This window comes from Bos mutus, chromosome 18, assembly GCF_027580195.1.
Source record: "Bos mutus isolate GX-2022 chromosome 18, NWIPB_WYAK_1.1, whole genome shotgun sequence".
Classification (NCBI taxonomy): Eukaryota; Metazoa; Chordata; class Mammalia; order Artiodactyla; family Bovidae; genus Bos; species Bos mutus.
The window spans coordinates 18,679,067-18,703,997 of NC_091634.1; the positions used below are offsets into that span (position 1 = coordinate 18,679,067).

The 24,931-nt window shown below is 56.2% G+C and overlaps 1 protein-coding gene across 1 annotated transcript in view; it reads left to right on the forward strand.

Annotated features, from left to right (window-relative positions):
• The first annotated feature begins 717 nt into the window (after positions 1-717).
• Positions 718-24,931, forward strand: part of PEPD (peptidase D) — a 118,875-nt gene continuing 94,661 nt past the window's right edge. Inside the window, exons 1-5 of the mRNA XM_005893914.3 lie at positions 718-833; positions 9,415-9,598; positions 11,453-11,580; positions 18,899-18,962; positions 24,368-24,415. Of these exons, the coding sequence (XP_005893976.1) occupies positions 817-833; positions 9,415-9,598; positions 11,453-11,580; positions 18,899-18,962; positions 24,368-24,415 (441 nt within the window). The 5' untranslated portion in view covers positions 718-816. The remainder of the gene's footprint in view (positions 834-9,414; positions 9,599-11,452; positions 11,581-18,898; positions 18,963-24,367; positions 24,416-24,931) is intronic.

Genomic DNA, 24,931 nt, shown 5'->3' on the forward strand with positions numbered 1-24,931 from the left:
CTTTAGTCAACACTTGGAATATCTACTCACCATTCCCCTTCCTGCCCCACTTCTCAACTCTTTGGAGGACCCTGCACCCAACAAGAGTGCACAGCAGGGCAAAGGCGGGGTGGGGGGGGAGGTGACCCTCTGATAGATTCTCCATCCTGAACTGTGCTCTCCCTGTGGCTACTTCTCCCTATCCCTACTCACTGGCCGCCCTGCCTTCAGGTTCTTCTCCACCAAGCAGTTGAGTGAGCTTAGAAAGGTCCCAACAGATCTGACTCCCCAGCCCCGTTTTCAAGGCAGTGCAAGATCTGACCCTTGCTCACCTCTGAGGCTGCACCTCCCCTCTTTCCTGGACACTGAACTTTTAGGTTACTTCATTTGCCCTGGCCTTTGCTCAAGCCACTTCCCTTCTTAAGCCAACCACTGTCACCTCTGCCCGTTACTAGACTGGGTCAGAGGCTCCTCTCTCAAGGTGTCTTTCCCCCTGGGCAGGCTGAGACGTCGAGTCAAGGGCAGCATCAAGATATTCAATGCCTTGGGTATGTTCGCTTCTACTTTGAAAAGGCCTCTCTGTCCGCACCCCAGCCGCACCGGTCGCCTGCGGGCGACCAGACAGATTCTCCACCTCCTCCAGGGCTCCACCTCCTCCAGGGCTCCGCCCCTCCGGGTCGGCGGGGAGCGCTTCGCCGGAGGGGACTGGACAGGGGCTCTCGGCCCCGCCCATCAAGCCCCGCCCTGGCCCCGCCCATCCAGTCCCGCCCCCCTGAAATGGGACCTGGTCGGGCTCAGCTGACGCCCCATTTCACGTGACGCTGGAGCTGGGGCAGCATGGCGGCGGCCACCGGGTGAGTGCTGCCGCTGTCCCTGGCCCTTGGCCGGCGGCGCGGAGCGGGGGCCTTGGGCCTGCCGATTGGACAGCGGGTGAGAGCCCCGCGCTGCCAGGCCGCGTACCCGCCGGGCGTGCAGTATGGCCGTGGGCAGCGCGCTTCTTCGCGCGGGTCGGTCCTCCGAGCGCTGGGCGTCTGGCTGCGAGTCCCCTCCCTGGCCGCTGCCCATTGCCTTCAGGGCCGCCGTGGCGCTCAGGCCCCACCCGCGTGTGTGGTGTCCCCACTGTACGGCCGAGTTGGGTCTCGGATCCACGCTCGCGTTCAGTCACGGAACTCCGATGGGAAGACCGCGTTGCCAGGGTGCTGGGGACCTGGGGATCTGGGGAAGAGGCAGCATTTGAGATGGCCTTGGAATCCTCTCCCCTAGCTAGGTAATTCCACTCTTCCTTCAGGGCCCAGATGGGACCTCCTCAGAGAAGCCTTCTCGAAGTACTTTTCCCACTCTTAGCTGCTGCTGCTAAGTCAGTTCAGTCGTGTCCAACTCTGTGTGACCCCCTAGACGGCAGCCCACCAGGCTCCCCCGTCCTTGGGATTGTCCAGGCAAGAACACTGAAGTGGGTTGCCATTTCCTTCTCCAATGCATGAAAGTGAAAAGTGAAAGTGAAGTAGCTCAGTCGTGTCCGACTCTTGGTGACCCCATGGACTACAGCCCATCAGGCTCCTCCGTCCATGGGATTTTCCAGGCACGAGTACTGGAGTGGGGTGCCATTGCCTTCTCCACTCTTAGCACCACTTGGTAAATAATATAGTACCTTAAAAAAAAAAACAAACCAACGAACCTGTTCTTGTCTTCTCTCCGTTTAGAGTGTGAGATCAGGGCCTTTGTCTCCTTCACCCCTGGCCTCGTTTGCCTTGCACACATGCCTCATAAATTCTGCCCAATAGAAGAATGGTGAGTTGTCTTGGTGGAAGAAAGTGTGGACAGATGGGCCCACTGAAGCATTGGGGAGTGTCCCAGATGAAGGAACATTCCAAACAAAGGTTGAGAGTGTTCCAGGGACAGGGGACAATGGCGTGTGTCCCTGTGCTGGAGGGCATGGTATCCTAGCTGGCTTTTCTAGACTTTGTCCTAAGGGACTGGGACATTCCAAGGGTTTTAATCTGCTCAGATCTGCCTTTTAGATAACTATCTTCTGAGCTATGTGTGAGTTCAGGGCAAGACCTGGGCCTGGAGATGCTGGGGCTGGAAAGGGGTGTGGTAGATAGAGCGAAGGCATTGCCCTAGATGCTAGGCCAGAACTGAGATCAGAGTGGGGAAACTGGTGAACTAAATGGGTGTCTCTCTTTGGAAGGTAGGGAGAATGGCAACAGAAAATGGCCCCCTTAGTTGGCCCCCGAGGTTGGGAGAGCTTAGGACATACAGATCAAACACATAATAGGCCCCTGCTGTATTCCAGAAAGTGTACTGGGCCTACCCCTAGGCGTTCACAGGCCACCTGGGTATATGTCATCCATCTGTCTGCCTCTAGTCTTGATGAGTGCCTTGGACGGGCACGGGTTCTGAGCTCAGGGGAGAGTGTGGGTGGGCTTCACTCCCTGGATGGCATTTGTGCTAGTCCTTGAGTAACCCTCAGGCAGATAACTGTGCTTGCTAAGTCTCACATGAATGTCACGGAATCCTTGAGTACCCCTCAGGCAGATAACTGTGCTTGCTAAGTCTCACATGAATGTCACGGAATCCAGGGTCAGATCCTTGAACCCAGCCTGTGACCCTGTCTTAAAGAGCAGAGTGAGCAGTAGGTGCGGGCCACCCAGATGTGGTTCTATTCCCACTGTATCTGGGCTACCATGTGGTCACAGGGAGTTCCAGTTGCTACATTTGGGTTCAGGGCTCCATGCTGGTTTGAGGTCTGCTGTGCTACCAAAGGTACAATGAGCCAGGCTGGTGATTGGATGGGCATGAGCCTAAAGCTGGCTGAATCCTGGAGAGAAGGCCTTTATAGCAAAGCTGATTCTCTGGGCCATGTGCAGTAAAAACTGACTGACAGAGGTCTTGGAGAGGTGTGTAATTGGCAGGGAGACCTGAGAGGTAGCTTCCAGAGCTTGACAGGCCCTCCTTGGCAAGAACCACCCTAGGCTGGTATTGGTTGCCCTGCTGGACACTTGGAACCCAGCAACTTCCTTAGGTGGAAGAGGCTTTGAGTGTGTTTCCAGCAAAGCTGTGTCCTAGTATGTCTGGGGACCTTGAAGAATGGCTTTACTGCTGTCATTATAGTTCTTCAAGGTCCCCAGACATACTCAGGGCATATCAGAGCATCAGGCATAATGAGGCACCGTGCCACCGAGTCATAGCCACAGGCTCCCCAGGAGTTGAATTTGGTTGCCTATAGAGTCCTCCCTGAACATGGAGCTTCCCTGGTGGCTCAGTGGTAAAGAATCCACCTGCCAATGCAGGAGATGTGGATTTGCTCCCTGCATTGGGAAGATGTCCTGGAGAAGGAAATAGCAACCCACTCCAGTATTCTTGCCTGGGAAATCCCATGGAGCCTGGTGGGCTGCAGTCCATGGGGTCTCAAAGAATTGAGCACGACTTAACGACTAAACAACAAGAGTCCTTCCAGATCCTGGGCCCCGGGAGGCCAGGAGGCTGAGGTGCATTTCTGTGCTCCATGTGATTTGGGGAGCAGTGGAAGCCCTATGCTAGCATCTCAGGTTCAACTGGAAACTTGAACTGCTACTCTGAGGAGTGTTTCAGGGTTGATCCTGCTTTGTCCTACCAGCCTGGGCGAGGACTTCAAGATTGAGACAGGGTTCCACAGCCCCAGAGGGTCTGCTGTGAAGTCACCTCCACACCCCCACCTCCATCCCAGGACACTTGGTGGAAGGTGTCTTCTCCTTGAGTCAAGCTTTGCATGGACAGAGTTGAAACTGCTCGGCTTTAGCCAGAGCTGCTGTATCGGTACCCCTCCTGGCTTTTTCCTTTCTCCTCCTCCCTCTGCCCACTCTCTGGCTGGCCCTGGACTGCCCTCCTCCTCTCACATATTGTTCTCATACTTGCAGGCTCAGCTCAGGTGGTACCTCCTAGAAGCCTTTCCTGACCTCCTTCCCCCCACCGCCTCCCTGATTTGGACCTCCAGTCAAAGCTTCCTTCTCAGAACTTCAGAATCCCAGTTTTTCCCTGCTGGCAGGATGCTTTTCTGCATCTGCATGCCTGCCCATAGTGGTCAGGTGAGGGGTTGCTCCCCTTCATGCCTCTGCTGGCATCCTTAAGCCCAGGGACTACTTCAGTGTGTGTCTCTAGGGCCCCGTGGCCGCCTTGTGATTGGTTCTGGGTGACATGGTACCTAATGATTTCTCTATATTGGTCCAGCATGCCATCCTGCGTTCCATGGAGCCCTCAGAAATTGAGGAAGGGAGCTGTGGGCGGGAGTGGGGACAGAACTCTGAACAGGATGAAGGAATATCTTTAGCTCTGTGAGTGACACTGGGGGTGGAGGGCTGCTGCCCAGAAGGCTTTTGCCCAGCGAGGAGCAGCAGGTGAGCTGTCCTGGATATGTCCCTGTGGGTTCATAGGTCACACTGGAGTCAGCATTTCTGGAGAGCAAGTATCTGGAGGAGTTAGATTCTGAATCAGAGCCTGTCTCCACCCTGATATGAACCTTGTGCTCTTGGAGAAGAGACAATGGGCTGACCTTGGGGGCTGGGGTGAGGGGTGGGTCTGTGGGAGGCAGACTGGTCAATGAGGGCCCCTTTGCTCTCCCAGGCCCTGTCTGAGGCCTGGTCTGCCTCCACACAGGTCCCTGGGTGTGCTTAGTCCTGCTGACCCTCCTCAGGAGAAGGGTAGGCAGGGTGGGAGATGCTGGCCAGCTGCTGGGAGGCCCCTTCAGCCAGGGTGAGATGGCCAGCCTTGCTGTCAGTCAGCCAGAGGGTTCAGTGCCTGGCCTGAGCTGGAGGCTGTGGCTGAGGAATTAGGCTGGTCCTTGGCTGGCCTCTCTTGCTGGGAGCTTAGCAGCATGGCCCCATTCAGAAGTGGTGTCACATCACAGGGCAAGGATGTTGTTCTTATCCATGCTATGGACCCATGGGCATCCATGAGACCTTTTTATCCCTCCCAGCATGATTCCCAGGTGGCTCAGTGATAAAGAATCCACCTGCCAATGCAGAAGATGCAGGTTCAATCCCTGGGTCGGAAAGGTCCCCTGGAGAAGGAAATGGCAATCTACTCCAGTATTCTTGCCTGGGAAATCCCATGGACATAGGAGCCTGGCATGCTGTCGTCCATGGGGTTGCAAAAAGTCGGACATGACTGAGTGACTAAACAACAACAACAACATGATGAAATAAATTACAGAGGAGGACTTCCCTGGTGGCTCAGACGGTAAAGCGTCTGTCTACAATGCAAGAGACCTGGGTTCGATCCCTGGGTTGGGAAGATTTCCGGGAGAAGGAAATGGCAACCCACTCAGTACTCTTGCCTTGAAAATCCCGTAGATGGAGGAGCTTGGTGCAGGCTACTGTCCATGGGGTCGCAAAGAGTCGGGCACGACTGAGCAAATTCACTTCACTTCACAAGGAGAACCAATTATATAGGAACACAGTTACTAAGATGTTAGGAAACAAATTTGTGGTATAGTAATATATGCTTCTTTATTAACACCTTAAATAGTAAAAACAGCAGGTCTAATCTTAATGTTGAAGTAGTTATGAGTAAAAGTGGTAATCTTGAGATATGGTGACATCAATAAGGTGACATGAAAATACTTCTGATTTCTGTTGATAGATTCTTGCACTGCTGATACTGTTGTGGCTTTTGCTTATGTTAATAACTGAAGAAAATGTTAATTTGAAAGAGAGATTAGAGAAAATAAAGATATAACTTTTTTTTTTTCCCATTCAAGTAAGTGGAGTCCCTAAACTCTGTGCATTAATCCCTTGGGTGAGAACCCAGCAGGTAGCCATTGAGGGAAAGGAGAGGTGGCTCGGTACTGAATTGGGGGACAGGAGAGGTTTTCCTGGGCATCAGTGTCACACCTTCCATGGGGGCAGGTCACTGGCTGTTTCCTGGGCTCTGGCTGTTGACGGGGTGGGCTGGCCCATGAGGGCTAGAGCTTGTTCTGTGGGTCTCTTTGATACCCTGGAGTCTTTATCTGCCAGCCCCTACTATCTCCCCTGGGCGTTGCCCCTGCCCTTGGCTGCCTGCAGTAAAATGTGCCTTATTTACACTTGGACTTGGAGATGACCTGGCTTTTGCCTTTTAAATTCCAGATGCCAGTTAGCAAAAGCTCCAGCAGAAACCAGGTGGGGATGTTTTATTAGTGCTGCTTTTGCTGAACTTGCAGGGAGAAGCCACCTGTGATGGCTCTGAGCCCAACATTCTCTCTGAGGGTTGGTTTATGCCATGAGAAATCAAAGGGCATGTCTCTATACCCCTGGATTCTGGGGTGCCCTGCAGTAATAAATGACTGCAGCCGTCGGCCTGCCTGGGGGCTCTGGCCAGGCTGCCCTTCTCTGTTCTGGCTGAGCCCATGCAGGATTAGGTAGTATTGTCGATTTCCTTTGCAGCAGCAGCTCATGCTCCCAGGGAGGGTAGCTTGTCGAGTTTCCTGTCTTGACCTGGACTGCTCGGCCCTTGGGCCAGAAAACTCCTGTCCAGGTGCCCTGGGGAGTTTAGGTCTCTCAGAAAGTTCTGGATAAGATGAAGTGAAAGTCGTTCAGTTGCGTCCAACTCTTTTCGACCCCACAGACTGTAGCCTTCCAGGCTCCTCCGTCCATGGAATTCTCCAGGCCAGAATACTGGAGTGGGTAGCCATTCCATTCTTCAGGGGGATCTTCCCAACCCAGGGATCAAACCCAGATCTCCCGCATTGTGGGAGGATTCTTTACCGTTTGAGCCACCAAGGAAGCCCAGATCAGATGACGCCTAGCCCTTCTGAGAGCCTTCCAGGTTCCAGAGATCCAGGGATGCAGTGTCAGCTGGTTTTGTTGTTGTTTCGTTGCTAAGTCATGTCCGACTCTTTTGCAACCCCATGGACTGTAGCCCACCAGGCTATTCCATCCTTGGGATTTTCCAGGCAAGAATACTGGAGTGAGTTGCCATTTTCCTTCTCCAGGGGAGCTTCCCAACCCAGGGATCGAGCTCACATCTTCTGTATCACAGGCGGATTCTTTACCACTGAGCCACCCCAGGAATTGGTACCTGGTGTGTTTAAGGAGGGAGGTGGGGCGGGGGTAGGCAGAGGGAGCTTAGGTGGGTGGGCTCTGCAGGCTGGGGGCCGAGGCTGGGCATTTTTAGGCACTGGTGCTGTTGAGGCTGCATGGGTCTAGGCAGCTTTGGCCGGGGCCTCTGCAGCGGTGCTGCCCCTTCTGTGCTGTCAGGAGTCCAAAAAGACGAGGCTCTTTCCTGAGCCCACCCTGGCTTTGCTGAGTGAGGGGAAAGAATTGGGGAACACAGGGACTCTGTGCAGGGGTGCTGGTGGCTGCACTTTCAGTTCCTGACGGCATGGCCAGCTGGGATGCTGGCCTGTTTGTGAGCCGTCACCCCTTCCTTTCATCCTGGTGCTGAGCATGGCAGGCAAGTGGCCTGGCTGAGAGGAAGCCCTGGCCCCTTGTGTCCACCCTCAGGCTCTAGTCCCGTCAGCATGTTGGGGTGGGCAGGACCTCCCTACCCTTCCTGGACAGGCTGGTCCAAGGGTGGGGCTTGCTTCCCCTCTGGGGCTGATGTGGCAGCTTTGCACAGCTGTGTGGGTGGCCCCACGCTGCGACAGTTGCTCACTCAGCAAATCTTTATTGAGCACTTGCCACATGCCCAGCACAGACCTTGATGTGGAGCGGCACGGACCAGAGCAGACCCAGCTCTCTGGGCTCGTGGGGTTTCTGTTCTAGTGGACGGAGGCAGACCTCACCCATGAGCACCGTCTCTCACTGCAGCCCCAGGCAGCGCCCCCTCTCTCTGGGCTGTCCCTGCCCTCCTGGACCTCCGCTGGCCAGAGAGCCTGCAGGGCCTCCCCCCGCACAGGTCACACGCCCCTGCCTAACTCCTGCCCCCTGGCCCCGACCTTGCTGGCCGCCAGCCCACGCACTGGGACTACCCTTCCTCCATTTAGTCATTCATACAGTGCTGTTTTGGGCTTCGCAGGTGACGCCAGTGATAAAGAACCCACCTGCCAGTGCAGGAGATGTAACAGACCTGGGCTTGATCCCTGGGTGTGGAAGATCCCCTGGAGGAGGGCATGGCAACCCTACTCCAGTATTCTTGCCTGGAGAATCCCATGGACACAGGAGCTTGGTGGGCTACGGTCCATAGGGTCGCAAGGAGTTGGACACAACTGAAGTGACTTAGCATGCATGCAGCACTGTTTTAGGGGCCTGGAAGGAGGCGGTCCCCACCCTCACGGAGCTTACATTTTACCTGGGGAGACAACGAGCAAGTAAACTATTAGTCAGTGATGCGTGCTCTAGAGAGGTGGGAAGAGGATAGGTTTGGGTGGGGTTGTTGGAAAAGCTTTGGGGAAGAGGGGGTTTTTCTGCAGAGGCCTGGATGAAGCGAGAACATGAACCTGGTCGGCACTGGGAGAGGGAACAGGAAGGTCCCAGGTGGGAGTGTTCTTGGGCTTTAGGGAAGAGTATGATGCCTGTGCGACCCGCCTCAGCACCTTGTGGCTGGGAGGAAGTCTGCACAGGGTTCTAAGTGCGCTGGGGCAGCCAGGACATGGGGAACGGCTGGGTGACTCTTGAGAGGACTTTATTGCACAGAGAGAGAAGTAGATGCTGGTGGGTGTAGGGGTCAAGGGGTGTATTTTTAACTTATTTATTTTAAAGATGGGTGAGGTTCCTGTACATCTGAATGCTGAGAATGGTCCCCAGAGGGGAAAATTGATGCTGGAGCAATTCAGGGGATTGGGGGGGTGGGGAGAAACATGAGGGGTAGCACAGGCCATGCCCAGGTGGAGGGGAAACCTCAGCCCAAAGGCCGCAACTTCCAAGTCCATCTTGTCATGGTTCCCCCTCAGTCATTTGGCACATACAGGCCTGGCTCGCTCAGTGCCTGGTGCTGAGTGCCGTGTGTGTGTGTGTGTGTGTGTGTCTTGTGCTGAGTGCCGTGTGTGTGGTGTGTGTGTGTGTTGAGGACAGGAAGGTGTCCCAGCTCAGGTGAGGAACAGCCTGGGCTGCCGGGTCTGTGACCTACAGAGAAGATGCAGCCTGCAGACATGTGGGCAGGGATCCAGTGTTGTCTGGGCCAAATATAACATGGATGAGAAGCTCCTTGAGGGCAGGAACTGGAGGGTAGGGGATGTGTCTGGGCATCGTTATAGAGTTTCCAACCGTGGGCTCATCTGTCTACTGATTAAACAGACCCGGCTGCTCCTCATCCCACTTGTCTGACGCTCAGGGCCAGGAGGGGAGGGTGTGGCTGACAGCCCCTGTGGTCCATCGGCAGCCCCACGAGGAGCTGTTCCCGGGTCACACGCAGATCGAGCTTGGATCAGCTTGCCACGTACTCGTGGGGGTCTGGTGCCAGGCTGGGCCCTGCGGCCGCCCCAGACTGTGCATAGGACACGTGCCTGGCGGTGCTAATAGAAGCCTGCTCGTGTCTTTGCAGACCCTCATTTTGGCTGGGGAACGAAACCCTGAAGGTGCCGCTGGCACTCTTCGCGCTGAACAGGCAGCGCCTGTGTGAGCGGCTGCGGAAGAACACGGCAGTGCAGGCGGGCTCCGCGGTGGTGCTGCAGGGTGGCGAGGAGACGCAGCGCTACTGCACCGACACCGGCGTGCTCTTCCGCCAGGTGAGCCCTCCCGGCAGCTTCCCGCCTCTCTGGGTGTGCACTGGGCCTCCTGTGGGCCGTCTGCCCTCTTCCAGCATCAGGCTCGGTGGGTCTGGGCAACTCTGCGCTCCTGAGGGACCTGGAGGAGGTTCTCTGAAGGCAGGCCAAGGCTGAGGTCCCCAGGGGGGCCCCACTCCGGAGGGCAGAGCTGTCACCAATTAGCCTCAGCTCTCTCAGATCAGAGTACAGAGGGATGATGTTCCTGGGGAGCAAGCAGGCAAGGCTTCCTGGAGGAGGCAGTATTGGGTGTGGATCCTGAAGGCCAGCATGCATTCTGACGGGTGGAGCTGGGGATGGGTGTTCTAGGTCGGGGAATGGTATCCACAGGACTAGACCCAGACAGTGGGCTGGGCAGCCTTCCCTGGGCCAGGAGAGGTGCTGATGGGGAGGGCCGAGTTCCTGCGACCAGATTGTGCCACAGCAAGGAGAATGGACTGGCGCTGCAGAGGTCCTGGGAGGAGGAGGCATGGGAACAGGGTCTGAGCAGGAGTCCAGCGCCCCGGCATTCATCCCAGCTTCGCCAGTGCTGACCTCTTGGGTTTGGTTTCCTCCCCTGGGAAGTGATCCAGGGGCTCCGCAAGGTTCTAGAGCCCTGGGGGATGGCGGCGGGTGGCCAAGCTGTAGAAAGCCAGCCTGGAGGTGATGGCCTCTGGCATCACTCAGTTCCCAGGGACAGGAACAAGGACAGTCATCAGAGGCTCACCCAGGGGGCCCTAGGCTGGCCCCACTTTACAGATGAGGAAACAGACTCAGAGCGGGAGCTGGGATTAATTAGAACCCATCTGCCAACTCCAAGTCTCCCAGAGCAGGGGTCTGACACACTGGGAACTCCCTGGGGCCAGGCAAGGCCTAGAGGACGTGGCTGTCGAACATCCAGGTCAGGGAGCAGGCAGAGGAATGGGAAGGGAGCTGAGCATGGATCGCGGGCAGCAAGGCATGGCCTCTGCAGCTGGACAGTGTCCACCCTGTGGGGCACAGGCCTATATCCACTGCTGCGAGCCATGGTGCACGCAGCATCTTCCACGGAAAGAAAGTGTCTCCTACTGGAGGGCTTCCCTCTGCCTCTTCGTTCCTGTCGTCCCCGGGTTGCTGGAGACGTGGAGGTCTAAATAAGTTTTCTCTGCCTCGTTCTGATGCTTCTTGAGGTTTCCATAGTCTGTGGTTTAAAAACCAATCTCCTAAATTCAGCTGTTGGCTCCCTTACTGATGTTTTATGCAAGATTAATTTTAGAAGGGCGCCTCCTCCACTTCATACCTTTACAACGATATTTTAGCTCCGTGTTTAATGCTAAACACTGAAGTCATCAGCTGCCCCGGGGGCGGGAGAAGGAAGGAAGAAGTCTTAAATGGAGGAATCTACTTCTGAGCAGATGCCTGGCCTGGGCGTCTTAAGTCAAGGTGGCACCTTGCCTGCCTGCAGGCAGTGGGGGTGGCAGAGAGGTGGGGAGGGACGGGGGGATGCGGGTAGGGCGTTGCCAGATCTGTGATGCTCATGGGCACCCGTGTCTTAACCTGTCCCGTCTGGGATCTGAGGGAAGTGGCCGGGGAGGTGGGGGTGGCGGGTGGGGCTGGGACACGGGCATGAAGCAGGGTCCGAGCAGCCAGCCAGAAGGAAGGAGAAGATGGCAGTTGGTTGGAGGGGGCACAGTGCTGAGATGCAGGGCGGTGTGAGCCTGGGGTCAGACTTTAAGAGCCGGTGAGCCCGAGCCGACTCTCTGGGGTGTGGGAAGGAGGGCGCTCAGACTCTCCACCTCTCTCCTTGTGCTTTAAGTTTCCATCCTGCCGACTGGGTGACCTGCGTCCTTGTTCCCACAGGAGTCCTTCTTTCACTGGGCATTTGGTGTCACCGAGCCGGGCTGCTACGGCGTGATCAACGTGGACACCGGGACGTCGACTCTGTTCGTGCCCAGGCTTCCTCCCAGCCATGCCACCTGGATGGGAAAGTAAGGAGCAGTCTGGGGCTGCGACCGTGCCGGCTGACCACTGGCTGGCTGGCTGGCTGGGGGCGGGGGCAGGGCCTGGCCTGTGAGTGGCAGCGGGGGAGGGTTAGCAAGGGGCAAGGGTTAGTGGGCAAGTGTACTGACAGTCTGCTCTGGGCCGGAGCCCTGTGCCCTTGGATGGGAAGGAGCGTCAGAGCCGGAGCTGCAGACTGTCTTCACGTTTGTTTGGAGGTGCTGTTTGTTAATACTGAAATTCCGGATTCCCAGCTGTGTTGAGATGCCTGAGGCCTTGGCTCTGGGTAGGGGAGACCTTCACTCCTGTGTAGCGTCCATGGGAGGTGGCCCCACCCTGGTGTGCTGGGGTTGGCTCTGGTCAGGGAGGACAGCCTGGGGTCCTTCTCTGAAGCCTGTTACGGATTACATGCTGTCACGGCATGCCTCCCATGCGCCGGCCTCTGGGCTAAGCCATGAGGGGCTGAGGATGTAGGTAGGCCCTGGCTCCGGTGGCTCAGCTGGGAGACAGGGTCATGCTCTGGGGCTATGCTGTGTGACAAGCTTGGGGCCAGAGGCCTGGGTGAGGCTGAGAGGCTGCCACACTCATCATCTGGGGTGTCTGCCAGCGTCAGGACCCTTGGCCACATCCACTGCTCCCAGGAGCCATTCCTGCCGGCTCCAAGGTGCTGAGGCGGAGGCTGTACTTAACTGCGTATGCTTGAGGCGATCAGAGGATTCCGCTAGATGCTTTCCACCTTCTAGCGTGTCATTTCTGCCAGGAGAGTGCTTATTCTGGGCTAATGTACAAATTGCAGCCTTGGCTGCCTCGTGGTCCCAACGCTCATTGCCAGGTAGGCTGGCGGGTCTGTGGCTGGTTTGAGTGACAAGGCATCTGTGCAGAGGGCCAGGGTAGGGCCCCCCAACCTCAGTGGGCTTCTCCGGGAAGCAGGTCTGACCACTGTCGGAGCCTCCAATGCCTTATCTGTGGAACAGCCATGATGCCACTCATGAGGCATCACGAGGGCTTTAGTCCATTAGTCACTGTGCATGGTTACACTGTGGGACGGTCACTGTGCCGTGACACTGGAGTGAGGCAGCAAGGGTGCTGGGGACAGGCAGCTGGTAATGTCCACAGTATTTATGGCCATTCCCTATGGAGAGTTGGAATCGTGTCCCTCCTGCCTGACTCGGTCAGGATCTGGGTCACAGCCTCAATGCATAAACGTGCCTGGGTCACTGTGTGACTTCTGAGTGAAGTGAGTGTTAGTCGCTCAGTTGTATCTGACTTTTTGTGACCCCATGGACTGTAGCCCTCCAGACTCCTCTGTCCATGGGATTTCCCAGGCGAGAGTACTGGAGTGGGTAGCCATTCCCTTCTCCAGGGGATCTACCCAACCCAGGAATTGAACCCAGGTCTTCTGCGTGGCAGGTGGATTCTTTACCATCTGAGCCACCAGGGAAGCCTGTGACTTCTGAGGCTAGACTGTAAATTATGCTGTAGTTTCCACCAGGCTCTTGCTCCTCGAGCCCAGCTGCCATGTGGTGAGGAACCCAGACTTACCTGTGTGGAGGGCCCAGAGCCTGGCTGCCAGCCAGCACCACCCGCTGGAGCCTCAGCCCTCTTGAAAGTCTGTCCCGAGCCCTGACCGTCAGGGTCTGTGAGCACGATACATGGTTTTTTACTCCACTGTGGGTCAGGGTGGCTTGTCACAAAGCCCTGGTGACTGCAGGAGTTTCCTGGTGAGAGTTTAGATCTAGTCTGGGTGAGAAGATTCTCCCAGAGCCCTCCCTGCACCCTGAGGTGATCACAGAGCTGTAGCCTCAGCCCTTCCTGCCAGTGGCATGTCCGGGGCCCCTGTGCCTGGGCGGCCCCCGTGGCCTTGGCCTGCCTACCCTCTCAGCCTCCCCATGGCCCTGCCTCCTGGCCCCAGGTGTGCTGAGACGCCCATAGTGTCAGAGATGCAGCCCCATGAGACGTGGGTGTGGACAGTAGTGAGTTTCCATCAGGAGGCGTGGCGGGGCTCTGAGGGTGTCACCACTTCTGACCACTGATGCTGCTTACACAGGGCTGACTCTTGCCAGAAGTCAGGGAGTGCCTGTCCACGGGGTGGAGTGGACATCCTCCAGGCTGTGGCTTCTTCCCTGGGGATCCTCCAAACAGCTGAGCAGGTCTCACCCTGCCTCCCCACAGCCAAATGGCATTTGGGGGGTTTTGTTTTGGCCGCTTGGCATGACATGTGGGATCTAGTTCCCCGACTAGGGATCTAACCCTTGTCCCCTGAAGTGAAAGTGCCGAGTCTTAACCACTGGACCACTAGGGACGTCCTAATATGAGGGTTTAAAACTCCAGACCTTACTGGTCAGGGAGCAGCCGTTAGCGGTTGCCTGTTCTAGAGCATAGTCTTCAGTAATACAGGGATGATCTTCTGCACTTTGACCATGGCTGTGTTTCAGAACTGCTGTTAAAAGTTCTTATCTAATCTGTCCCTGCTTTGCCAGGGCAACTGACTGTGTGGTACGGATTTTGGAGGGTACAGATGGGTCTGCAGGGTGCATCTCCCTGTTGGAAAGGCTTTAGGTGGTCTGGGCAGGCCAGATAGAGCAGGCCGGTCCCCAGGGGCATTCTGGCTCCGCAGCAGAGAGCTAGCCCCTTGTCTCTGGCAGACCTGGCTCCCCTCCGTGCCTACCCCATCCAGCCTTCCCCTCTCTCTGCTCTGGTGTGACCTTCTACTAGTCTGCGTGTCCCAAGCCTTCGGGAGAGAAGGTGGCATGTTGGGAACAGGGCAGTGGAAGGGGTGGGCTGTCTGGGGCTGGAGTGGGGAGTGGCCTAGTCTGATGTGCAGAGCTGATCTGACACTCCTGATCAATAGGGCGGGAGCGAGGCTGGCGGGATTACCTGGCCTTTTCGATCAAAACCCACCAGCCTGAACATTTGACCTTCAGCTCCTCAGCTTCCTTCTGAGTCTCTCTCTGATGGCTTTTGAAAATCCTGCTGGCAGATACTGCAATCCGAAGTCGCCCAGGGAAACAGCACCCCCGTCTTCACATTTGCCGCTTCCTGTGTAAACAGCCTGTCCTGTCATCAAGGCTTCAGATGTGAGGGGCCCGTGGGAGCTGGGGGCTCAGGCTGTTCCTCACCCCGGGCCGTTGTGGGGACGGGAATGCAGTAGCTTCTATTTTGTTTTTATTTGGCATTTTTGCTTGTACAAGTCTGGTGGTTTTTTTTGATGTGAGAGTGTTTCCTTTCATTTCCGTCAGAATCCAGCTCAGCTGATGGCAGTTTTGGCCCCCGGGCTGTCTGGGGTCCTCTGAGCAGGTGGGAAATTGGCACCCTGGGGAAGTTTCAGCACGGTTGGAGGGTGAGCGACTCTGGGCCAGGTTGGGGGACCCCTCCTAGGACCTCAGCAGCCTGGCTGTGTTCTGCTCCCACCCCTGGCTGAGACCTCTGGCTTGAACGTGAGAGAGTGTGGCTGGCCTGGGGTTTGTAGGGAGGAGGGAGCTGTGTCTGGGGCTGAGGCTCTGCACATGGCACTTCCTGGTGTGGGAACTGACGTGTGTGTGCTGTGTGCTATGGCGTGTGTGGTGTGGTGCGTGTGTGGGGTGTTTTCACAGCCCCTGTCCCCGACCCTGTACACACAGCTGGGTCACAGGATGATGGCTGCCTCAGCCTGTCTGGTGGCCTGGTCCTGGCTCCCCTGCCTTCAGGGTAGTGATGACGGGTGCAGACCTCCCAGAGGAGGAGGACCAAGGGAAATCCTTTGGCTCTGACCCCAGGCGGTTTGTGAGGAACCTGACCCCAGGCAGCCTGAGGCCTGGTGAGGGGTTTTGCCGGGACACTCAGCCAGGCTCCTCTCCATCACCTCTGCTCCCGACACCAGCCTCTCTGAGAAGTGCCGCCTTGCCCCCAGGATCAGTGACCCGCACTATGGAAAGCCCTGCCCTTCTCTCTCAAGCTAACAGAACCCCGACATGGTTGCCCCCTTCATTCCGGAGCTGGGGCAGGGCTCTGGGCAGTGAGCAGGAGAAGACTGCAGGCAGGCTCCAGCCCCTGGACGTGGATGCTGACGGCTGTAATTCGGCCCTGTTACTGGTTCATTAGCCACGTGCAGGTGGTCAGCTTGTCAGCTAGACCTGTGCTTGGAAATTTCATTTTCTAGAGGGTCCCACTATGTCTGCCCATGGGTGTTAGTTGAAAGCTTCCTTCTCAGGGGAGGCCCCACAGAGGGTGCTGGCACTCACCGCGCCCGCCCTGACCCTGAGTCGCCTGCTGGGCCCAGCTCCAGTGGAGGAGGCCTGCATGGGCCGGGACCGCGGACACTGGCTCCTTCCTGAAGACGTGAACCCCTTTGAGGGGGGGCCCTGCCTCCTCTCTCCTGCCAGAGCTTCCCTTCCTTTTTTGTAAATTTTTAAAAAAATTTTTTATTATTAATTTTTTATTACCAAAAATATTTTGCATTGAGGTATAGCTGATTAACAATGTTGTGGGAGACTCAGGTCGCCCCTTCCTTTTGAAGGGAGAGTTTCTGGGGTGGGGTTGGCTTCCCTGCTGGCCCAGTCTCTCGCATCCAGTTGCTGCCACTTGGATCTCCCATACGACGGGATCTGGCCAGAGCTGCCCTGCTGGGCTCCAGACTGCAGTCAGGGCAGCGTGCACCTCTCTGTGTGGCCGCAGCCAGCCCAGCGCTCAGTGGGCATGGAGTTGCCCAGGGACCTCTCCTGCAGGGCTCCTGTGGACGTGCCGGTCCTTTTCCTGTCAGTCCCTCTGGTGGCTGGCTTGACATGGTAGCCTGGCACACTTATCTCTTACGGTGCCATTTAAATGATTTTTACTAGAATTGGCCCCAAAACATGAAAAATAAGTACTATTCAAACTTAACTATCCCTGTCCTTTAGGAAGAAATGGCATGCTAAGTGCCAGAGGAGATGCAGTTGGTTATTCCTGCTGACAGCCAGGCCTGTGGCTCCTCGGGTGACTCGGGGCCCTTGAGGCCCGTGTGCACTCTGGACTCGTTGAGGGGGGCAAAGGGCGTTTGGTGGGGCTGACTTCCAAACTCGCTTCCTCCTGGACATCAGAGCAGCAGCGTCTGGCTCTCCTGTGGGCTGGCTGGCCCCTCGTGGCTCCTTGGCTCCCGTGGCAAGTGGAGTGGCCCATCGCTGGTGGGTGAGGGGTGGACAGGCAAGCACACAGCCCTGGGCGATCCATGGGGTCCCAGCTGCCTTGTGCTTTCTCTTCTTTACTCCCTCCTCCACCCCCTCCACCGGTTCCTCCCTGTTAAGACCTTGACCTCAGGCTGAATACATGGAAATGTTCCCAGGTCTCCAGTCTCCTGGGTTTCTGCTGAATCCTAATTGCCAAGAGCCGCCTACCCCCCGCCCCTCCCTCCCTACTCCAGCCCCGCACCCGGGCAGGGCCAGCAGGAGCACGGTTCCTGAGGTGTCCCTTGGCAAGATGGCTTGGAAGACCTGGGAGGGTTAGGGTCCCCGACAGGAGGTGAGATGAGAAGCTCGGTTTCCAGGCTAATGGCTGAGACTCCCCTCTGTCGGATCATCCAGGCCGGCCTCGGAAGCAGGCCCTTAGCTCTTCCTGACTAATTTGGGAGTTTGCTTTTGATGCCTGTCACAGCTGGAGCAGATGGAGTGATGGGGGCCCACAGGTGAACTGGGGACCCGCCGAGGATGTTGAGTGTCTGTCCTTAGCTGGGGCTGGAGTCACAGCAGTCAGCAGGAACATGGTGATGACACCAAGGTCCCTACCCTTTGCCCTTCTGGCCTGTGCTTCTGTGTGTGGCTGGCCTGTGCTGAGAGTGTCATCCTGTGGTAGCAAAGGGTCTGCGAGCTCTTGGCAGTAAGCCTTGGAGCCAGGACCTTCAGTGTCCACGCGGGGTGCTTGTCATCAGTTCCTGCCCCATGTAGCTGCTATGGTCGGTGCTAACGGAGGCACCAGACTTTGGCCATTTACCTTTGAGTCCTGTCTCAACCACAGAAGCTGATGCAAGTGGATCGTGCAAGTTTAATTAATGATGGGAGCTTGACACCCAGTGCCCACGTCAGAGAAGCCAGAAGGGAGGTGAAGCAAAGAGGGTTCTGGAACACTGAGCTGCCCATTGCCAGGGACCACTGTCTCCCCAGCCCAGCTCACCCCCTGGGGCTGTGAGTGCCCTTCTGCTAATCCCCAAGGCCACCTGTCTCTGGATCATGCTCTGTGTTTCCTGGCCACAGTCTGGTCTGGGATGCCTGTTTGGGTGAAAGGAAAATTTCCACTCAGAGAGGGGATGGAAGTCTGTTTTCTGGGTAGTGATGCTGGTACCTTGGAGGTATGTGGGGCTTGCTCTCAGAGGTGGTTGTCTCCAAGTGCCCTCTCTCCCTTATCCCCCGTGCCTTATCCTCCCAGGCACACTGTCCTTGGCACCGCCCCCTGCCTGTCTGCTCATCCTTGAGAGCCCAGGAAACACACTCTAAAAGCCATCTGCTGCTTCCTCTGAGGCCTCCTTTGGATCTGACACTTGGTGACTAGAGTACCCCACATCGCAGGCAGGAGAAGGGTGAACCCTCTGAGCTGATGCAGTGCCCAGGCATGGGATGGCACAGGGCAGTGTGTGTGTGTGAGACTAGACTTGGCTGGGACACCCTTCTCCTGGGTGGCTGATGCTCCTGATGTGAGCTGTGTCACCAGCAGTGACATTGATTCATTTTCCCACAAGAGGCTGGGGGGTGGGGTGGTGCTTGCTGGACCCGCCAGCCCTGTCCAGCACAGCCGTGACCACGGTCAGCACACGCGTGGCCGTGAGGTGGGCGGGGGCGACTGAGCCGCCTCCGCTCTGGGTCTTTGTCTCCTCACCAGCTGACTTTTTAGGGACGATGAGGAAGCTTGAGTGTTTCTCATCACAGTGAGTAATACTGTTAATGAGTTCTTTAAAATGTTAATTTTTAATTTTTAAACTTTCTTTTAAAGAGGCTCCGTGGGGGTCTGGGAGGCGGCTTATTTCACTCCCCAAAGAGTAGGGTGTGCTGGTGGGCTGCCCCATGGACTCTCCCTGGAGGGCGGAGGGAGGGTCGTCCTCAGCTACTTGCTGCAAGCGGCGAGGGTCACAGACTCAAAGGAAGAGCAGAGGTCGGCTGGGAGAGGTGGAGGGAGGCAGGCGGGGTTCAGCGGTCTCTCTGTGGCCCATTGTCCTTTGCCCCCCTTCCCCGAGTCTGTGTTGGGCAGGCTGGCTTGGTGCCAAGTACTGGATAGGGTAGGAATGGGCCCTAGACTGGGGGTGGGAAGGCAGCCGGGGCCCAGCCAGGGCCAAACCCTGACCCTGGCCTTCCTTGTGCTTCTTTTGAGGATCCACTCCAAGGAGCACTTCAAGGAGAAGTACGCCGTGGATGATGTCCAATACACAGACGAGGTCAGTAGTGGCGACCCCTCCCCCTGCCGCAGCCTGGCTTGACATCGCGGGACAGCATGGTCCAGCCACCAGCTCCCTTAGCAGTGCCGGAAGCGTCTGGTACCTGGGAGGTGGCTGCTGAGCTGCTCTCAGGCTCGGCTGGGCCTTCACGTGTCAGGAGGCCCTCTCGCAGGCCCTCATCAGCTGCAGATGCTGCTGTCAGAAAAGCCCCAGGCTGCGAGAGGCCTGTGGTGTGGGGTGGACTTGGAGGTCCCCTGGCTATACTTTTATTTATTTATTGGCTGTGTCACACAGTTGGCGGGATCTTAGTTTCCCAACTAAGGATGGAACCCGGTCACAGCAGTGAAAGCGTGGAATCCTCACCACTAGGCCACCAGGGAACTCCCTGCAGCTTTAATCTTTTCCCACTGTGCTTGGCCAGTAGTGTGTGGCCAGGATAGGGATGCAGCTGTCTTCCCGGGGCTCTGAGTCTGTCCCCAGTCCAGGCAGTCGGAAGGGGCTGCCCCTGACTTGCACTGCTGTTAGAGCAGGGGGAGATGCCCATGCTTAGATCCTCTCCTTTGGTGAGTGTGCCCCTCCTGCCTTTGTAAACTGCATTGTAACATTATTGCCCTTTGGGACCTTGACCTTCTGGGTCTCTTGGGCGTGAAACCTGGAGGTGGGCAGCCTGGGACTGGCCCTGGGGCTCAGCCCACCGACTCAGAGCCTCCCAGCCACTATCTGATGGTTTTGCTTCTGTGACCAGGGGGTGGGCAGTGGCAGGAAGAGGGTGAACTCAGCTCCACTTACACTGTGATTTCTGGGGAGAAGCAGAACTGGCCTCTAGATGAGGTAAAACAGGAGAGGTCTCGAGTGTCAGGACAGGAAAGCCTATAATGATGGTCTAGGATTACAGCCCCACAGACCAGCTCATTCTGAGTCTGTTTAGGAAGCAGAATCTTAAGTGAAGGCGTCAGTGGAGTTGAGAGCAGGGAGCTTTCTGCAGGCCCCCCCCGTCATCTGTGTCATCAGCTTTGTTGTGCCTGTTATTGCTGTGGATCTTACTGGAAACGAGGGCTCCTGGGGACTGGGAGACAGGTGCTTCACCTTGGGGTAGCACCTGCAGGTTCCAGGAACCTCAGTAGCTCACACAGATTCCCTCCTCCCTCTGCCTTGTGCTGTGGGGGCCAGAGTCTCACCCTGATTAAAGGAGGAGGCCAAGGCTCCAAGCAGTGAAGGGCTTCATCCACAGCCCCACCAGTGTGGAGTACTAGACTTCGATGTGACCTCAGAGCCTGTGGACCCCAGAGGCGCACCCTCCACCCCTGCCTGTGCCCTGTCAGAAGTGAGTAGGTGCTGCTGGACATGCCTGTAGAGCTGACAAGGCTCCCAAGTGCTTTGGATTTTCTGTGGCTTGAATTGGAGCCCAACCAAAGTACAGACGCCTGAGCTGGGAGGCACTTGAGGTGCCCGGGGCTGCTCCATCACAGACGGTGACAGGAAGCCCTTTGTGTTGGGCCGGTTCTATGAGGCTGTGCTCGATCTAGCCCTCAGACAGCCTTGGCCATCTGCACAAATCACAGACAGGAAGCCGCTGACACTTGTCTCCTCTGCAAGAAGGCAGGAAGCCCCCACCCCAGGCCGTGTCACTCGATACCACACGCAGGTGGCTGATGTAGCAGACCTGGCTGCCTAGTTGCCTCCTCGTACAGGTGATTCTGAGTTTAATTGTTGAGAAGGTCGACTGAACGGTGGCTCCCCTGAGAGGGTGGGGCTTAGGAAAACCTTGAGAGGGGCTAGGCATTGCCGTCAAGGTGCAGTGCAGAGGCTGTGTCCCTGGTGATGGGAGCTGGCCTGGCAGAGGGCAAGTCTTGTGTCCTCTTTTGTGGCACCAGACAGGTGTTGCCAAGGTCACTGACTCAGATACAAGAGACCTTGGTGGCAGCCACAGCCAAGGCAGTGGCTGATACCTCCCATCTCCCCACCTCAGTGGGTAAAGGCATCGGGAGTGGTGTGCCCCCGATTGCTCTGTGGGACTGCTGGCCCCAGGTTACCAGATACCCCAGTTGTTCATGAGTAGGTGCACATCTATGTTGTTTGTGGTCATTCCCCACATTTAAATTTTGGGAACAATTTGACAATTTTAAATGCATTGCTGCATTGAAAAACCATCGTGCAGCCCTGTTTCAGACTGCCATGAAGAGCTTTGCTTTTTGCACAGTGAACCCAGCTTCCTGGAACAGTAGGAGCTTGTTTTGACAGCACTGGTCAAGGATCATCCAGCTCCCTTTTCTGGATCGTCACCCTTGAAGAGTGGCCAGCAGGCCTGGTGGAAGCCTTGGGTGAGAGGGTGCAAGAGGGAAGCCTCTGACTGTCCCCAGGGACGGATCCTTGTCCACAGGGCTCTGAAGCATTCTGTGTTTGCTGTCCACCTCAACCTGCCGGAGAGGCCAAGCTACCTGGGAAACAGGTGCTGTGGCATGAAGCAAGGCAGGGGTGTTTAACAGCACTGGTTTGTGAGAGCTGGTGGGTCTCCAGTGACCGCTGCTCCATGGAAACGAGGCCCTGTGTGGCTGGAGCTGTGTCATCCTGTACGTGGAGTGGCATTTCCCGCTGGTGACGCATAGCTGCCTCCCGTCACCTTAATTTCAGAGGCGTGGAATCAGGGTGTGCCGATGAGAGTGTAGCAATAATGGGTCTCCACAGGGAAGGGCGGATGCAACTGCCCAGCTTGGGGAGGTTTCGCAGCCGCAGAAGTAAGCAGAGCCCACTCAAGAGGTTGTGATCAATAAAAGACGCTGTCCTGCCAGGACCATCAGACGCCTGGCCCGCCACGTCAGACCTCCTCCATCCGTCTGCTCCTTCTCCTCCATTATTCCCCACCAGCACATCCTGAGTCGTAGCTGAGAAGAAAACCAGCAGCCAGCACATTTGTCATCCTCCCCTCTCCCAAGGACAATAGCGCCTACAATCCCCAAGTGCCTGCTCGCACTCTGGCTCTGCTGCAGCAATTGACAGACCCGCTCCACGCTGATGAATGTAGACCCTTCAGTCGCCGTAACAACACACCCAGGGCCGACAAGCACGGCTCCGGTTCCTTCTAATGAGCCGCCCCCTCCTCAAGGAGGGCCTGGGGAGTGTCAGTGACTCAGCGTGCTGTGGTCCGTGCAGCTCCGGGGCCGGGCTTCAGTCATTCTCAGAGCAGTTACTGAGCAAACAAGGAGGGCCTGGGGAGATGGAGCATCGGTGGGAGGGTGGTTGGTACACATCCGGGGCTCATCAAAACCTTGACAAAGCGTGGGGCTTGTCAGACAGCAGTTACCCTAAATCAATTTTTTTTAAGAAAGCCATTTTTTTAAGGTAATTTATTTTAAAGAAATAAAGACTCTATACCAGAGATGTCCATCGTCATGATTTATAATAATCATTAGGAATAATGTAAGTGCCCACAGAGGAATGAGTAAATAAACTATGCCAGCTCTGTTAAGAGACTAGGACATGGCGCAACTCTGTGCTCTGCTGTCTTTTAACTGGTGAACCTGGGCAGATGAAGTCTTAAGGTTTTTATTTTATTTTACTGTTTATTTTGGGGGTTCCCAGGTGGCTCAGTGGTAAAGCATCCACGTGTCAATGCAAGAGATGTGGGAAGAGATGCGGAAAGAGATGTGGGTTTGATCCTGGGGTCGGGAAGATCCCTGCAGAAGGAAATGGCAACCCACTCAAGTATCCTTGCCTGGGAAATCCCAGAGGAGCCTGGCGGGCTACAGTCCATGGGGTCACAGAGTCGGAGTCTACTGAGCAACTGAGCATGTGTGCACGCAGTGTTTCTTTATTTGGCTGCATCATATCTTGGTTGCAGCACACAGGATCCTCACCGAGTCATGCAGAGTTCACTGCGGTGCACGGACCCTCTGGTTGTGGTGCGAGGGCCCTGGAGTACGCAGGCCCAGTAGTTATGGCGCATGGGCTTGTTGCTCTGCGGCATGTGGGATCTTAGTTTCCTGACCAGGGATTGAGCCCACATCCCCTGCATTTCAAGGCAGGTTCTGGGGCCACCAGGAAGTCCCCCTGAAGCTTTTTCACTGGTGAAACCTGAATTTGCAGCACTAGTTTCACGGGAGGTTACATGAGATGAGTCTGCAGTGACTGACGCAGGCCATGATCAAGGTCTCCCTGGACGTTTACCATCCCCCTCAGTAGTGACTGGTAAAAATGGCATTCTTGAAGAATATTTAATGACAGGAAATAAGCGAAGCACGTAACTTCATATGATCCAAATGTCATTACAGATCTGTTTTTATGTGCAGAGGTAAAAAGTCTCAGGGGATGGTTTTGTAGGTGTATTTTATCTTTTTTATAGTTTTCAGTATCTTCCAGGTTTTCTCTGGGAGCCTCTCAGTATTAAAAAGCATATATATTACATATGTCAAAGCTTATCAAAACATGCACTTCAAATGTGCAGTGTAGAATATGTCAGTGATGGCTCCATAACGCAGTTGAAACAACAAACAAATCCCTCTAACTCTAACCCTGTGTCAGAGTGTCAGAGTTTAGGGTGGGAGCGTGGGGAGGGGGCTCAAATACAGCAGGAGCTGCCATGGCCAAGATGCAGAGTGGACTGAGGGGTGGAGCCAGGAGAGGAAGCGGGTGGTCTCACCAGAGTGGCAGGCACCCTTGGATGTCATGGCCGATGCAGTGTGATGGGCATGTTGCCAGGGGAATGAGGGCTGTTAGGGGGCAGTAGAGGAGGGAGTGAACCAACCTGCCTGGGAGGGGGCAGGGACCTAAGTCTTGAGTACAAATTGAGGAAGCAGCTGAGATGGGGAAAAGTGTGCCAGGCAGTGGTGAGAGCCCAGGCACAGGCACAGCGGTGAGATGGGGATGAGCCTATGTGGCAGGGATGGGGATGGGCTTGTTCAAGGGGGTTGGTTAGGAAGCAGCCAGCAATCAAGGGCCTGAGTGGGCCATGGGAGGGATGGAGAGCAAGGATGTGGGGTTGGGAGTGGCTGAGTCCATGTGGTCAAGGGTATGAATGGGGGCTGGGAGGCAGGTGTCCACCCAGAGGACCAGAGCCGGGTGGGGCCATTGCCTAAGAGCTGGCTGGAATGGGTCTTTTGCAAGGGACCAGGCAGATGAACAGAGGTGCTGCCCTTGGCGGGCGGGTGGGTCTGGCTGTTTGGAGCTGGGGTCCATGTGGATCCCGGAGGCTGGGCAGCACATGGGGAAGCATGCCAGGTTTAAGCTTGAATCCCTCTCTGCCCCGATAGCTCTGTGGCTTTCTGAAGTCCCTTATTCTCTATAAGTTTCCTGTTTGAAGGATGTACTTGATCAGCGTGAGCTGTCAGGCCTGAATAACCCTGGTACGTCACCTCCATCAGGCTTCATGCGGTGGCACTAAAGTGGATATTTTCTTTCTGACCTTTCAGATCGCCAGTGTTCTGACATCTCGGAGCCCCTCTGTGCTCCTCACTCTGGTAAGTGGCTGGTGTTCAAGGACCAGGCAGAGTCTGTGTATGGAGAGGGGCTTTGGGGAGCCGGTTGACTCTGCAGAGGTCAGGGCCTTGGGGTGGGATGGAAAACTGAGAGCAGCAGTCACTGGTGATCAGTAGTGACACCTCAGTCTGGATTACTAATTGTGTCCAGGATCACACCCTCCCTTCTCCAGTCGCCTTGGGCTGCGTCCTGTCCTGAGGCCACTGTGGACGAGGCACCGTGCATATTCCAAGAGTTAAAACCCGACTAGAGGATGTAGTTGGGTCAGGTTGAGCTCTCGGGGTTTATTTATCAATTTGCTTCCACCCTGTGTCTCCCTCATTGTTGACAGAATTTGGGAAAACACACCCTTTGCATCAGCCCATGAAGGTGCTGGGCTGTGTGGCGTCAGATTTTGGACCCTGGGCGCTGAATGACAGAGGACCTGCAGCAGCCTGGGGCTGGCAGGAGTGCACAGTGCCCCTCAGCGGGGCGGGGGATGCTGGGGCTGTGAAAGG